The following is a 14,422-nucleotide window of genomic DNA, read 5'->3' on the forward strand; positions in this document are numbered from 1 at the left end:
TATTGATCATTATATAATACAACTTTACTAATTAGAAGGTTTTCTCTCTGTTTCTTTCTCTTCGATTTGGTTGCTAATTTTGTTGATTTGATATATAGTTTTTGAATCTGTGTTTGTTGATTGGTGTTCTGAAAAGGGTTTTTTTTTTTTTTGGATCTTAGGGTTTTTTAGGTTGATTGAGTATCTGGGTATTACTGGAAATTTGAAATTGTTGGAGGGTTTTTGAGAAAATGGAACCGTCTTCGTCTTCGCCGGAGTTTGATTACTTGTTTAAGCTGTTGTTGATTGGAGATTCAGGAGTAGGGAAGAGTAGTTTGTTGCTCAGTTTCACTTCTGATGCCTTTGAGGATCTTTCTCCAACTATTGGTAAGTTGTTAATATGTTTTTTTCGAAAATTGTTAATTTAGCGGCTTTCTGTTTTTAAGTATATTGTGCAAATATAATTGCTTAATTTTATTTTTTTTGTGTACATTTATAAAGAAAGAGGAGGTGTGTGTGGAAGTGGGAATGTTTTTTTGATAAAGAAAGTGGGAATGTTAGATGGATCAAATATGAAATATTGGGTAATAATTAATTTGTGGATATGGTGGTATTGATGGAAAGATTGAGTATAATAGTTTAGTGTTTTGTGGGTGTGGTAATAAGTTAAGCGAGGGTTCTTTCAGCTGTTTATGCGCGAAACTTGTGTTGGTCAATGGTTCTATTGCATATTGAAGGTTAATTAACAGTTTGGCTGCAGCGATTCGATAACTTGTAGCTGCATAAATTGTGAAAGAGTTAATAAGACACTATTTGGAATGGTTATGTGCCTATATCAAAAGTGAAACAAACAGTTGGAGTTAATTCAATATGAGTGGACGAGGTGGTGTTGCATTGATCTAACTAGATGAAGGGGAGTATTTACTGCATTGTGGTATTCACATCGTGCCGCATGACCAGCAGCAACAAAAAGAAAAGAAATACTTAGAATTAAAATGGTGGTTATAAACAGTTAATTGATCGGACCAATTTCATGATGAGCTTTTCCGTTACACAGTGTCTGAACTCACAAATATATTAAGAGATAGTGCAGATAGTGCACTTGAACTGAACTTAGCAGGTTTTCACTGTGCACTTGATATGCCATAAATACATTAGACAAATCCTATTTCTTTTTTTCCTGGATAACTAGTTATGGAATAAGTCATCTCTCATATTCTCAGGTGTGGACTTCAAGGTAAAACATGTCACCCTCGGGGGGAAGAAGTTGAAGCTTGCTATATGGGATACAGGTAATTTTGTTATTTTATGCCCGATCCTCAATAAAGTCATGCTTTATTTTAAATGTTTTAGTTGCAAACCCTTTTAACCAAGTAGCATTCTTTCAAACCCCTGAAAGAATTCTTATCCAAATATATCCTATGCGGACCAAGGAGAGGTCATTGTTGATTACCCCTTAAGTTGGATTATATGACATGGTATCCCGAATTGTATCTTGTGGTTTTCCATCTAAAAGCTAAAATCTCTTCAACCTAAGAAACATCATTTTGCATCTGTCAAGTAGAGTGAAGAATTGAAAATTATGTCCCCCTTGAGTCATTTGATATTACAATTTACTTGACATAAACTAGTACTGTCAACTGTTGGTCGCAACACACACAAGTAAATGCAATTGCACGCATACACCAAAAACTTACTAATTACCAAGAATAGGACAACGTTGGTTTGTTTAGACAACTAAACTTGCTTAAAGAACCAAACTAAGCATGAATCATATTTTTGATAAACTTAGAGCAAGTAGAATCTTGTCAAATCCTGAATGCTAAAATCTTTGTGATTTCTCTCAGTACTTCATTGAGCTTCTCGTATTCTCCTAACTGTACCTTGATGAATTAAGTCATTATCCTAGATTGCTATTATACCTGCAAGTATCTTTTAAATTCCTTACAGCCTACCTTGTGTAACCTATTTTATATGTTTCATGAGAAAAATGTTACAAAGATCCATTAGTGTCAAGCCATAGTTCTGATTGCACAAGACAATTAGGTATATTCCTTTCCTAATTACACTGTTCAAGTATAATCTAACCTTAGATTGCCATAAAAAATATCAATTACATGGTTCCCAAATAAATCTACAATCAATTAGATGAACCAGGTGCAATATTGTAACTAATATGCATCTTTTTGATGCCATTAATGAAGCCAATTGCTTCTTCATAACCAAGCACAATATTCAATGCTTAGTTTATCATCAATCAAAAACAAGGAAGAACCGAAGAAGAGTGCAAATAATTGAATACTGTATATATGTGAACAAAATGGTAACCTGTGAACACAAAGCAGCACTTGGACTCTAAGATTAGAGGACCTAGGCGGGTTGTCCACAAGTTCAAATAGTGATGCCTGTTATTCAGTTAGGTGTGGGGGTGCCAATGGTAAGTTGAATATTGTACCTCCAAGAGTTTTCTTCTGCAAAATGTATTAAAATGAGGAAAACCTATGAAGTGCCTTGAAACTTAGCAAATCTTAAGTAACTAATTCTTGATATTTGTTCATATATTTAAAATCAACTCATCACCAACTGACCCACCTAACGCCTTTGGAAATAAGGTTGGTGGCAGAGGTTGCAGCTGATTGGTATTGCTTCTTTGAATATTGTTGTCAATTTAATTCAGTGATTGAACTCAGCATGTTTTGCTGAATGTGCTAATAGGAGGTCTCCTCCAGCACAACCCTTAGTTATAACATTATGACTTTGTTGTTTTGCAGCTGGACAGGAAAGATTTAGGACTTTAACGAGTTCATACTACCGAGGAGCTCAAGGAATAATCATGGGTAATCTGATGTCTCTTCTTTCTGCTTTGTTATTTGATTTCACGGATATCCATATTATGTAATCATCATGCTACACTCACTTCAATTGCTTTCTAAGAGATAAGCAATGTTCACTCCTGTCAGGACAAACACTAAGCACAAGACAAGAAGTTGGCACAGCTTGCAGCTTATATATGACATTATGCTTCCTTATGTGTTGGTTCATATGGTTGTTGTAGTTTCCGAGTTTCTATAAATAGTAGTCCAAAACATTGAAAGAGTGTTCTAGTGCCACGGAGAATGGATGGAAGAGAGTGTCTTGACTTCTTAGAATATTTCTTAGGAGAAGTATACTTCCTTTCTTGCATTGTTAAAAGAATAGAAACGTTAGTGGAAAGAGAAAACTAGTGCTGGTGCATAGGAAAGCTCTTTAACGATCTGATTGTGAGTACCATTTAGAAATGTGATTCTTCTTGCTTGTTTATTTTTAGGAGCAAATTCAGTTTCTTAATGAATTTCTTGTTGTTCGAACAAATTCTTTCACCCAACTCCCCTGCCACCCCCAAGAATTGTTTTAGCATGTTGTCTTCTTTTCGACTTATCTATCTTTGATTTTCAACAGTTTATGATGTAACAAGGCGAGACACATTCACTAATCTCTCTGATATATGGGCCAAAGAAATCGACCTGTATTCAACAAATCAGGAGTGCATCAAGATGCTTGTTGGCAACAAAGTTGATAAGGTACCTCTCCTCCTCTGCTGAAGAGAATTTCTTCCATCTCAAGCTTCTTCCATTTCCCCAAACACAATCGTATACGCCATATTGACTAGGTGTATTTGTTTCTTTTGAGTCAAAATTGGCGGTACGTGATGATGCTTGTGAATTTTCAAGGGATGATTCACATAAATATGAACTTTTCTGCAGGAGAGTGAAAGGGTTGTCAGCAAAAAAGAGGGAATTGAATTTGCCAGGGAATATGGATGTCTTTTCATCGAATGCAGTGCAAAAACAAGGGTTAATGTGGAACAGTGCTTTGAGGAGCTTGTGCTGAAGGTATGAATCAGCCAAGGGTCTTTCTCGTATATTGTTCATGTTATAGTTTGAATGGACTAGTAAAAATTAAAAAAGAAAAACAGTTTGAGTGGACTGGCCAGTGGTCATGAGTTTTTCAAATAAATGGAGTTACAATGCAATTGAACATTAACAGAGATGTAATCGTATCCCGAAAAGAAGCTTGTTTGTTGCCTAATAGCACTTGTAGGTCTCAGTAAAGGAGTTATTATTCGGGATGGTGGGGATTGTATGCATATTTATATCTGCAGTTAGGAAAACAGGAAACAATCGCTTAAGCAAATGTACACCAACAATACAACATGGTTTACTTTTTAAACTGAAATTCATTATCACTCCTTATGCGGACCACACAATTTTATTTAGCTCTAGGGGATGATATCATATCTATAGCTGTTTTGTCATGCGGACTCTTGAGATCTAAGATGTGCTGGATGTCAAGTATTGAGTTTGGCTGAGCAACAGGTTGATGATGGTTGTGAGATCTCTTACCTTCATTTTAGATACTTAACTGTCTTCACTGGTGATAACATATCTCGGATGTACCTAGAGCAGGCCATATCTTAATCATGGCCCCATGCATTTCTGGGATATCTCCTTGTTGAACAGCTGGTGGCTTTTGCACTCTAGGCAAACATTAAACTGAACAACAAACTTTTAACACTAGTGCCATGCTAGAAAGTTTTTTCTTTGTTGGAGAGATGAGATTGGGGTGAACTTTGTCAGTCATCTGCCCGTAGTCACTGCAACTTTCCCTTCTTTTTGGGGCTGTTTCCTTGTCCAACGTCCTTGCTAGCAAATATTATCTCAATAAATGGTTCAATTATTGCTTTGCGGAACAGAATACATGCCCTATGAAGTTCAGTTATATTTTGTCTTATTCTGTAATGTGTTTTTGCAATAGTTTACCGACTTTTAACTTGGATCTCAATATAAAAGATGGACATGTCCCTTTTACTTTCTTTCTCCACCAAAGAGAAACATTTCTTAGTTGTGATGATGAGTTTTGGTTTTGCAGATTCTGGACACTCCAAGTCTCTTGGCTGAAGGTTCAGCTGGTGTCAGGAAAAATATATTTAGACAGAAACCTCCGGAATCTGATGCATCAACAAGTGGCTGTTGTTGAGATGGATGTCTCCTTGTTTTCTTCATGCTTTCCCTTTCTTTTGTAAAACAAAATGATGTAATTACTTGGAGATGACAAACTCTGTTTCTATCCTTCACGTTTGACTGAATGTTCTTCTGCTGTCCTCTTGCTCTTAATTTGATATTTGAAGAGTTCTTTTATTTACCACAGCAGTGTATGCACAGGTTCAGATATAAAGAAGCACTTGGGCAGAATGGAGAATTTTATCCATAATTACAAGTTCTGGGTTCGATTTCAAGGAATAGAGAATTTCTTGTTGAGTGGTTCCTTCTTTAATCGACTTGATTTTGAATTAGTCAAGTCAATGTCTATATGATGTGAATCTAAATTAGTGAAATCAGTGCATATTTGATATGCCGAGTGATGCTACGGAAAGTAAATATATCTGAAGAAAGCTTAGCAGAAAATGGATTGAAATAATCAATTTTATTGAAATAATGGTTGTCTTAAATTGATTACTTTATAAAAGTAAGCAAAAGAAATGAAGCTACCCTGTGAAACTTTCAAAGCTTTACCCAAATACAATTTAAACAGAAAATGAAAAGAAGACAATATCTGATTCTGTTTTCTACTGTAAATATTACTCCTGGGGAGCTATGGGGTTCAGACGAATTCAGTAATTTTATCATAGATTCTATATTTGTACTACAAAATTAAATATATATATATATATAAATATATTAAGTTGTGAACCCAATAACAAAATTGTGTGATGACTCAGTGGTAAGGAGGGACAATGTAAATGCCTTCAATAGAGAAAAAAAGTGTATGGGAAGTGATACAATTTTTATACATGGGGAAATAAGTAGTAAATTTGGTCTTCAAGTTATTATCTTATTGTGGTTTTGGTCCTTGTATTATATGACTTACCATATTTGACCTTCAATCAATTAAAATGTGTTATTTTAGTCCCTAAAACTAAGGAATGTTATTTTTCCCTTTTTTTAGTAAGAACACAGACTATCAATATTTGTTTTATTTGTGTACCACAAAAAATTGATATAGATTATATATGTGGATATCTGAGAAAGACATGGAACATCGTGCTTCTGTGAATATGTGTATTTGTGATTTGATGTTATCCCAATTGAAATTGAGATACAAGTTATATCCGAGATACAACCTGCTTGCTTTCTCCTCTATCTCTCGACCTTGCTTATCTCTCTCTTCCATAAAATTCCACAGTGTAGACTAATTTATTATATTAAAAGTAATATCAAAATAAGTTAGGACTATTTCTTAAAATTGAGAATTAATTATAGGAAAAATAAAATGAAATCTTTTATATTATGAGTTGTGACTACTTGTTAACAAATTAAACAAATGTGAATGCTCATTTTCCTGTACACCTTTTTATTGCTTTTTTTTTTAATTGCAATAATAAATTAAAAGATGAAAAAAAAAAAGATAAATAGATTTATTGGTCATAGAAAAGTGCACATTGCCTAACTTTATTCCAATAGGACCAGAATAATTTCTTCCCCTAACCATGCACATTCACTACATTAATACAATTTTGAGATAAAAGGTAGGCTCAAGATTTAAGATTAAGATAAAAGATGTATAATCTAATATATAAATATGATTATACATAAAGTTCCAGTAGAAATATTAATTTTAAGAGTATAAATAACTGAAAACTAACATAAATATTATGTTCACAGTATCACCAACTCAATATGTGAAGGCACTAGAGTTTGAAGTTGGAACTAAGCATATCTTCTTGCAATTGGCACATACTTATTTTCCTTTGATTCCGCCTTGAAACGAAAATCATCTAGTTCATGAGGAGGATCAATCAAGATTTTCTCGAGCACGACAGCATTTTCCAGAAAATATCTAACGAGTTCAAGTTGATCACTTTGAGGACAGGTTACGACCTTCTTACACTCTCTTTTTGACCTCTTTGGTTCCATCCATCCACAGCAACTTTCAATAAGAATATCAAACTCAAAGTAGCATAGTTGAAACGAAGAGAATGGAAATCATGTAACCAGCATAGCATCACAACCAGTATCCAGAATGGAAATTCCCAAAACATTGAGTAAACTCCCCACACTCTAACAAGTCCAACTCTAGCCTTTGAACTTGCCTAGCAACGGCAAACTCAATCCAATTAATTATCAATGTCATGCTGGGCAAGTTTGTTTGTTTAAATCAAAACAAAATACGAAATTGATCTAATCTCTCAATTCAAAGTACTTGTTCATATACATTTTCTGCATGCAACATCGGATTTAATGAATATGGTTTGTTAGCATCAAAATCAAGCCTATAAATATATGTATGTCCACAACTACAAGGGTATGGGTATCCATCTTTTGGAGAGGACACACACTCGTATCCGCTGCTTCCTTAACAGTAAGGAAAGACAGTATATGTGCCAGAGGTAACTTACTAATATGATCCTGATCCTGATCCTGATCCTGATCCGCTCCACAGCACTAGAAAATACAAAAACAAAAGCAGTTTAGTTTCATCAAAACCAAATTCATTTTTAATCATGAATTACCGTGAATGTCTATTATGTGGATTTCTTCGGAGAAAAGTTAGTTCCATAAATAAAAAAGGATTTTTCCTCATGGTAAGTGATTACTGAGTATCACTCATTCCCTAATATCCCGCAAGATGCTGCCATATTATGATTCACAAGTCTTTTTCAACTTCCCATATTCTATATTTTCAAGTTTAACTTTTCTATCCACGTCAACTCAAAAGCTTTATAATATTATCATATTTACATACAACTAAGTTATGATACTATTTAAAGCAATAATTTATGTTGTAATCGACTTTTTTATTTATTTGTCTTTGTTAAAAGGGAAAAGGGTTAAAAATGCCCTTAACGTATCCCAAATGGTTTAAAAATGCCCTCCTTCCACCTTTTGGTTTAAAAATGCCCTCAACGTTTTCTTAAGGTTTAAAATTGCCCTTTTTTGACAGCCGGCTGACATGGCAAATGTGACATGGATTTTCTTTACCCATTTCAAAATATATGACCCACTTAGTCTAAAAACCCATTTCGAAAAAATTTGACCCGATCGTTTTTGGGTCTTTTGTTTCCATTAGCTCTAGTTCTCTTCTTTCTTCTCCTTCAATTCATATGTTTTCCATTCTCTAGGTAATTGCAGGAAGAAAAAGATGGAGAAACTACATCAAGATTTGTCATTCTCAAAAACAAGAAAAGAAGAATTAGCTGTGCATATGGAACAGAAGAAATTGAATCATCCACCTTTAATATTTGCAGACAGGGACGAATTGTGCAGATGACACACCCAAGTTTGCAAATATCGGAAGTACTGTTTATCGTGCTCCGTATGCTTGCCTAGTGAAGGTAACGATCTTTAAGATCTCTTAATTTGATAGCCGTAGTGGAAAACATCGATTGACACATTTCCTTTTTACATTATAAAGATGTTCTTATCCAAAAATATAACATTAGTTTTCTTATAAATCCAAAAATGAAGTTTATGACCAGCTATCATTTGAGCCTGCAGCCAGGCAGGGATGGTGTCTTTGCTTGGTTTTGGTCTTAGACACCAAATTCTTAAATTAGCACTGCGTGTTACTTTTTGCCAAATAGGGAGCATCAAAATCAGAGAACAAGAGGACAAGTAAAATAAGATATACAAAGAGAAGAAAACGAGTTTAATAGAGAACTGTTTGTGATTGGAAAGGAGTGGTGTAGGGGTAGGGGATTAGTACTATTGGGTTGTCAGTTGAGAAGAATGGGGGAAGCAGTTCTTGGCTGGCATGTCTTTCAACATCATGCACAGTTTTGGGGAGATTTCTTTGATGTGTATCTACTCTAGATGACTCAATGGACAACTTTGATTTAATCCTGAATGCTTAGCTCTAATCCCATCTGCACAATTGAAATTCATGTGTTGAAGTGTGTGACCGTCTTATCTAAAGGTTTAAGCCGTAAGAGAGAGCACACTTTTACATACTTTTATTATATTCTCAACACGCCGCCTCACGTGTGGAATCCACAATAATTTGTTCTCCCGTGTTGCTCGTCAATATCTATAAACTGACCTTATACCTTGTCTCTTCCAGTTTTCACTTTGAAGAATTTGATCTCCCAAGATGAAACCCCAACTGCTGGCAATGTTTCACAGAAGTGTAAGATTTCATGTTATCTGCAAGTTTTACATGTTTATTATTTATATTGATGGATGAGGAACTGAGGTGTTTACACTTGCATACAGCTCGCCTCTCTTTGTTATCTCCCTTTCGAAGCAAGACTAGTGAGAAAAGGTGCCAGCATTCAGTATCAAGATTATTCAAGTGCTCCTCTGGTTGTCAGCTGGAGGTGTGATTAGTCACACAGCTGTTTATGACTTCCCAAAACAGTTCCTTTCGTAAATTTAGTTACTGTAAAGATGTGTTGTGTTAAGATGAGAAATGTATATACTTTCGACTCTATGTCAACTTTCAATGTACTCTACAGTTTGGATTTGATAGTAGGTGTTTTGCAGTGAAATTTTTGGAAGTTCCTATTGTATATTTACTGCTTCAAAGTATCAAAACTCTACTGTCATTCATTTAGAATTTTCTTTGACCATCCATAGAAAAATGCATTTAATTGTCCTCATTGACTGAGCTCTTGAAAATTTTAGTCTTCAAAGTATTGTTCGCTCTAGTAAAATAAATTCTCTTCAATAAGGCAACTCGAAGGGGTTCAAAGATTAGTTTTCAGTGTGATGAACTGCATCATTAGTTTCTTTGCATATAATGGGTGATGAACTTGTTTTCAGCGTACAAAGATATATGAAGCAAGGTGAGAATAGCCTCTATGGAGGACAAGATGGGGGAAGTGAGAAAAGATATATTGTACTATCCATGTAAGACTAGACAAGATCTAAAAAGTAAAAGAAAAGATGGGGTTAAACTACTTCTTACTTAGCAATGAAATTAAATACTCTTATCATACATAAGTAAATACTGCACTTTTAGAGCTTGACAGGCAATCAAGATTTGTACATTCTCAACCAACGATAACGGAAAACAAAAACAAATGTGATGATATAAGAAGCAATGCAGTTTTTTTCAAATTCTCACATTCGACAAGCTGAGAAATCTCTGTTCCATACACAATGCATATAGGTTCTTTCTGTAAACACCTAGATTTAACAAAAGACATATAATAGCTTAAACTTTGACAGAGGAGGAGATGCTTCGCTGGTAAAATCTTGATTTCATCTAATGTTGACAGATTCATTCTTGGATCATACTATTACCAAAGGAGCCTCAAAGTCTTGATCAACGTTATATGACTTACGTGATGTATTATCAGTTGACTGATGCACCTTCTATCACCGAGCAGCCATAAAAGGAGATTTACAAGGAGAACAAAGAACAAAGTGTTGGTTGCCTAATTGTTTAAGTTCTCTGCAACTTTCAACCACATAACATAATAATACTAAAATAAACTTTTGACAAGTAAACCAAATCAACAATACACACAACTAAACCAAATCTACAACTGTCACAATTAAACAATATTGATATTAGAAAGGTAGCTCTTTGGAGTCGTTACGATTGTTGTCTAACAACTATTAAGAGTACAAAAATCAGCAAAAGAATCAGTTGTTTAAAGTCATTACGATAGTTGTGTAACAATCATTAAGAGTACAAAAATCAGCAAAAACACTAGTTGTTTGGAGTCATTGTTTCATTTTCTCCTTACATAACACTTAAGACAGTAAATACAAAACAAATCCTACATCCCCTTGCCCCCTATAGGCTTAAGTTTGCCAATTTTTCTCTCCCTTGTAGCTTGTAACTGGTTCGAAGTCATTGCTTCTTTCCCTTTCCGAGTTACTTTTTTTTGGTGAATATGGAAGGTTGGTCGGTATTGATATACCATCGTGATCTCCCTGGAAAGTTATCTTTCTTGTCCCAGTATTTATCTTCTTTAGTCTTTCATGAAGTCTAAAATTACTTTCAGACACCACTTTAGGATATAAAGTAGGGTCTGAATCATGCCCTGCTACAATAGAGGTCTGGCTAGAGATCTGACTTGAACCAGGAACAGGAATGAAGAAACATACACTTTCTTGAGTGTTTTCTGATTCTGTCAAGGACACATTATGAGATTCTTGAGAGTTTTCTTCATCTTGGAAGACGTCCTCGTGTTTATCATTGAGCTGCATAAAGAAAAAAAAATTAAATGATGATCGTTAGATACAAAAGGGGAACACATTTATGAAGTTACGATTGTTACCAATGGACATTTTCTTCTGTTATGATTTGGTTTACCACAATAACCACAAGTCATTAACATTCCTTTTCTAGAAGCTGACCAAACCCCCTGCCTATTTTTAGCCTCATCCTTCTCTCTTGTTCTCTTCATCTTTGGTCTACCAACCATCTTAGATAAAGTAGGGGGCTCCATGGCATGGTGCGGCTCTATCTTCCAAAAATTTTCACCTCTAACAGGTTCGATCTTGTGCTTATATACCATCAAATATGCTTCCTTAGAATACCACCAGTGTATTTCAGCAATAGGGTCAATTTTTTTATGGATAAATGCTTTGATGGCATGAGGACATGGTATTCCAGATAAGTCCCATACTCTGCATGAGCATCTTTTAAGTTCTATATTGATTGAATGTCTATCCACACCCTCAGTCACTTCATATCCACAGCCCCCATTAAATTCAACCTTACATCGTTGGGCAATGATCCTGTAGTCATTAAAGAGATGCGTTGCATGTGGTGAAAACTCATTCTTCCAACTTTTAACTTCGGCCTCATGCTTCCTTAACATGATCATTACCTATACAACAATAATCGAAAACAAAAAAAATGAACCAGCTAATGTTGCACGAACTGAAAAAACAGAAATTTAAAACACCTTAAAACAAATATCTAAAATTTTGATTATTACTCTAAACTAGCAGTTTGATTTAAAGTAGATTAAAAGCGCGACAAATGGATTAATTTTTCATTATAAACGCTACTGGAATCAGCTATTATGGAATTTAAACGGTTAAATTTTCTAACCTTCACCCTTATTTCTTCAAGCATCTTTATGATTGGTTTTTGTCTGGCCTCTACAATCCATGAGTTGAAGGACTCCGTGAAGTTGTTGTCAACCATGAAATTTTTGCATTTGGTGTCAAAATATGCTCTACACCATTTTTCTGGTGGATAGCTCACCAAAGACTTAGCAGCCTTCTTATTCAACTCACCCATTTTTGTCAGCTGATCTTTGAACTCCTCCTCATATGTACTCCAAGCACACCACCAAAGAAGCTTTTTCAACTCCCCACTTCTGTAATTTTTGCTCCAATTAGCTTCAATATGCCTAACACACCATCGATGATTTGCTTGTGGGCATACATTAGTAACAGCATTCAATAAACCCTTCAAAAACATAAATTCAGATTAGTTGCAGAATAATGTACATGAAAACTAGCTAAGAAAAGATGAAATGAACTTAAAGTAAAGATACCTTTTGCATATCTGATATAAAAGTGACATTTTCACCCGACTTTAAATCCAAAGAATGTTTCAGCAGCTCTAGAAACCAGTTCCAAGTTCTTTTAGTTTCTTTATCTACTACGGCCCAAGCAAGTGGATAGAAATGGTTACTCGAATCTTGTCCCATTGCGACCAACATTATTCCCTTACTTTTTCCTTTTAAAAAGGTGCCATCTAGCCCTATAAAAGGTCGCAAACCTCCTTTCCAGCCTTCCTTTAATGCCTGAAAGCATATATACAGCCTTAAAAATCTTCTTTTGCCTTCTTCCATAGCATCTCTTGACAAATTGATCACTACATCAGTTCCTGGATTACTCATCCTCAATTCTTGTGCGTATGCCTCCAACTTGTTATAATCATCCGCGTAACTACCATCTAATTTGTCTAAGACAAGCCTCTTAACTCTCTTCAATTTTGACTCATTCACTTCAAGATCCAAAACAGAATCCAAGTGCTCCTTCATGTCTTTAATCTTTAATGCAGGATTATTCTGAACTTTCTTCTTAAAATATTGAGATAAAATCCCAGCTTTAGCTCTCCTGTTCTCAGAAGTCTCATAACATGTGTGTTCTTGATTTAAGGTCTTGATCTTAAAACCTTGATCTTTCCCATCCTTGTAAATCGAGCATCGAAAGGGACAATCAAGAACACAATAATAAGTAACTCTACCTTTGTCGCTTTTCTTTACTCTAATATCCCTCTTATTTGCAACAGCATAGAAGTCTATAACTTGTTTAGCTTCCTTGAGATTGCTAAAGGTCATACCATACTCCAAATCCTTGTACTTGTCTAATTTTTCATTGATATCAAGTTCTTTTTGCTTTTTATAACTCTCCAACTCTTCACTATCGTAGTCGCTAGACACAGTTTCACCATTTTCCTCTTCCTCACTACTATCACAATCTGTTCCAACTTCTATAACATTGTCACATTTATGGTAATGAATGATGTTTGGAACTAACCCAAGCTCCTCTTCATAGTTATCTACTGCAAAAAAGTTCACTACCTTGAAATTGTCAGATAATAAATTTTGAAGAGTTCTAATGCCTTCATCCCCCTCGATCACATAGAAACCACCAGATGGGGCTGTAAATAGAAGCTGTCGTACTTCACTAAAAGCTAATTTTTCTTTAAATTCTCTACAGACATCAATGTAAGACAACAAGTCAACTTCGTAACCTCTCCATAGGTGAATCAATTTTTTATGGTATACCAGTTGTGGTTTTCGAAACCATTGTCCCCCATAATTAAAAATCAGATCAACATGTTCAACCATTCTTGAATCGAGTCAATATGCAACACAACAAAAAAAGGAGAGAGCCCACATCAGACAATACTCAGTGTAATAAAATATAAAATATAATACGTATAAATAAAGCATATAATCGAGAAAAGACATGGACCCCCACTAGCAGTTAAAAACTCTAAATTAATGAAAACAGAGACAAATAAAAGAAAAGGGACATGGACCACTGGAACTAACACAACGTAAACAAAGCATGAAAAGATTCAAAATACATGATTTTTAACATATACTCTGTAATGTAAAAGAGGAAAACATTACCTTAGTCGCAGAGTAATGAAATCAACTGAGCGAAAAATTGAAGAAACAAAAAAGTATCATCTGAAGAACATAACTAGAAGGTGTTGTGATTTGCAACCCTATACCTTCATCCTCGGCGGCTGCTACAAAAAAAATGGTTGAGAATCGTGCTAAAATGGAGTTCAAGGATATGTTAGGTTAATGTGTAAATGGGTTTGTGGGTGGGTTTTTGTCTTTTTTAGCATAGATGGGTCGGGTCGTTGGGATGGATTTAAAAAAATAGGTGGACCAATAAGATGAAGCCATTTGTCTAATTTAATGACTCAGCATTTGCCATGTCAGCCGACTGTTAAAAAAGGGCAATTTTAAACC

At 34.9% G+C, this 14,422-nt stretch overlaps 2 protein-coding genes and 1 long non-coding RNA gene across 4 annotated transcripts; 2 read left to right on the top strand and 1 right to left on the bottom strand.

The window, feature by feature from the left end:
• The first annotated feature begins 40 nt into the window (after positions 1-40).
• Positions 41-5,065, top strand: LOC125850801 (ras-related protein RABC1). The gene is made up of 6 exons (XM_049530640.1): positions 41-366; positions 1,203-1,271; positions 2,751-2,816; positions 3,418-3,539; positions 3,723-3,851; positions 4,888-5,065. Exons 1-6 carry the CDS (start codon positions 231-233, stop codon positions 4,993-4,995), a joined length of 630 nt encoding a protein of 209 aa, XP_049386597.1. The 5' UTR covers positions 41-230; the 3' UTR covers positions 4,996-5,065.
• A 3,271-nt stretch (positions 5,066-8,336) lies between these two features.
• LOC125850799 (uncharacterized) lies at positions 8,337-9,523 on the top strand. 2 transcript variants are annotated; one of them, XR_007444846.1, is made up of 3 exons: positions 8,337-8,350; positions 9,076-9,141; positions 9,228-9,523. It is a non-coding gene; the product is annotated as an uncharacterized LOC125850799 (long non-coding RNA). The 2 variants fall into 2 exon arrangements; XR_007444845.1 differs by lacking the exon at positions 8,337-8,350 and having other exon boundaries at positions 8,358-9,141.
• Positions 9,524-10,603: 1,080 nt separating this feature from the next.
• Positions 10,604-14,200, bottom strand: LOC125850800 (uncharacterized). The gene is made up of 5 exons (XM_049530639.1): positions 14,072-14,200; positions 12,479-13,784; positions 12,028-12,390; positions 11,246-11,800; positions 10,604-11,168 (listed from the first exon to the last, which is right to left on the bottom strand). Exons 2-5 carry the CDS (start codon positions 13,781-13,783, stop codon positions 10,767-10,769), a joined length of 2,625 nt encoding a protein of 874 aa, XP_049386596.1. The 5' UTR covers position 13,784; positions 14,072-14,200; the 3' UTR covers positions 10,604-10,766.
• Between the last annotated feature and the right edge of the window lie 222 nt (positions 14,201-14,422).

This window comes from Solanum stenotomum, unplaced genomic scaffold, assembly GCF_019186545.1.
Source record: "Solanum stenotomum isolate F172 unplaced genomic scaffold, ASM1918654v1 scaffold19181, whole genome shotgun sequence".
NCBI lineage: Eukaryota > Viridiplantae > Streptophyta > Magnoliopsida > Solanales > Solanaceae > Solanum > Solanum stenotomum.

Excerpts from the sequence above, each read along its gene's own strand:
- LOC125850801 (XM_049530640.1), top strand. The coding sequence starts at position 231 with ATGGAACCGTCTTCGTCTTCGCCGGAGTTTGATTACTTGTTTAAGCTG. Across the intron at positions 3,540-3,722 it reads TTGGCAACAAAGTTGATAAG|GAGAGTGAAAGGGTTGTCAG; the intron begins GTACCTCTCCTC and ends ACTTTTCTGCAG. Across the intron at positions 3,852-4,887 it reads TTGAGGAGCTTGTGCTGAAG|ATTCTGGACACTCCAAGTCT; the intron begins GTATGAATCAGC and ends TTGGTTTTGCAG.
- LOC125850800 (XM_049530639.1), bottom strand. The coding sequence starts at position 13,783 with ATGGTTGAACATGTTGATCTGATTTTTAATTATGGGGGACAATGGTTT. Across the intron at positions 12,391-12,478 it reads TTATATCAGATATGCAAAAG|GGTTTATTGAATGCTGTTAC; the intron begins GTATCTTTACTT and ends ATGTTTTTGAAG. Across the intron at positions 11,169-11,245 it reads ACAGAAGAAAATGTCCATTG|CTCAATGATAAACACGAGGA; the intron begins GTAACAATCGTA and ends TTCTTTATGCAG.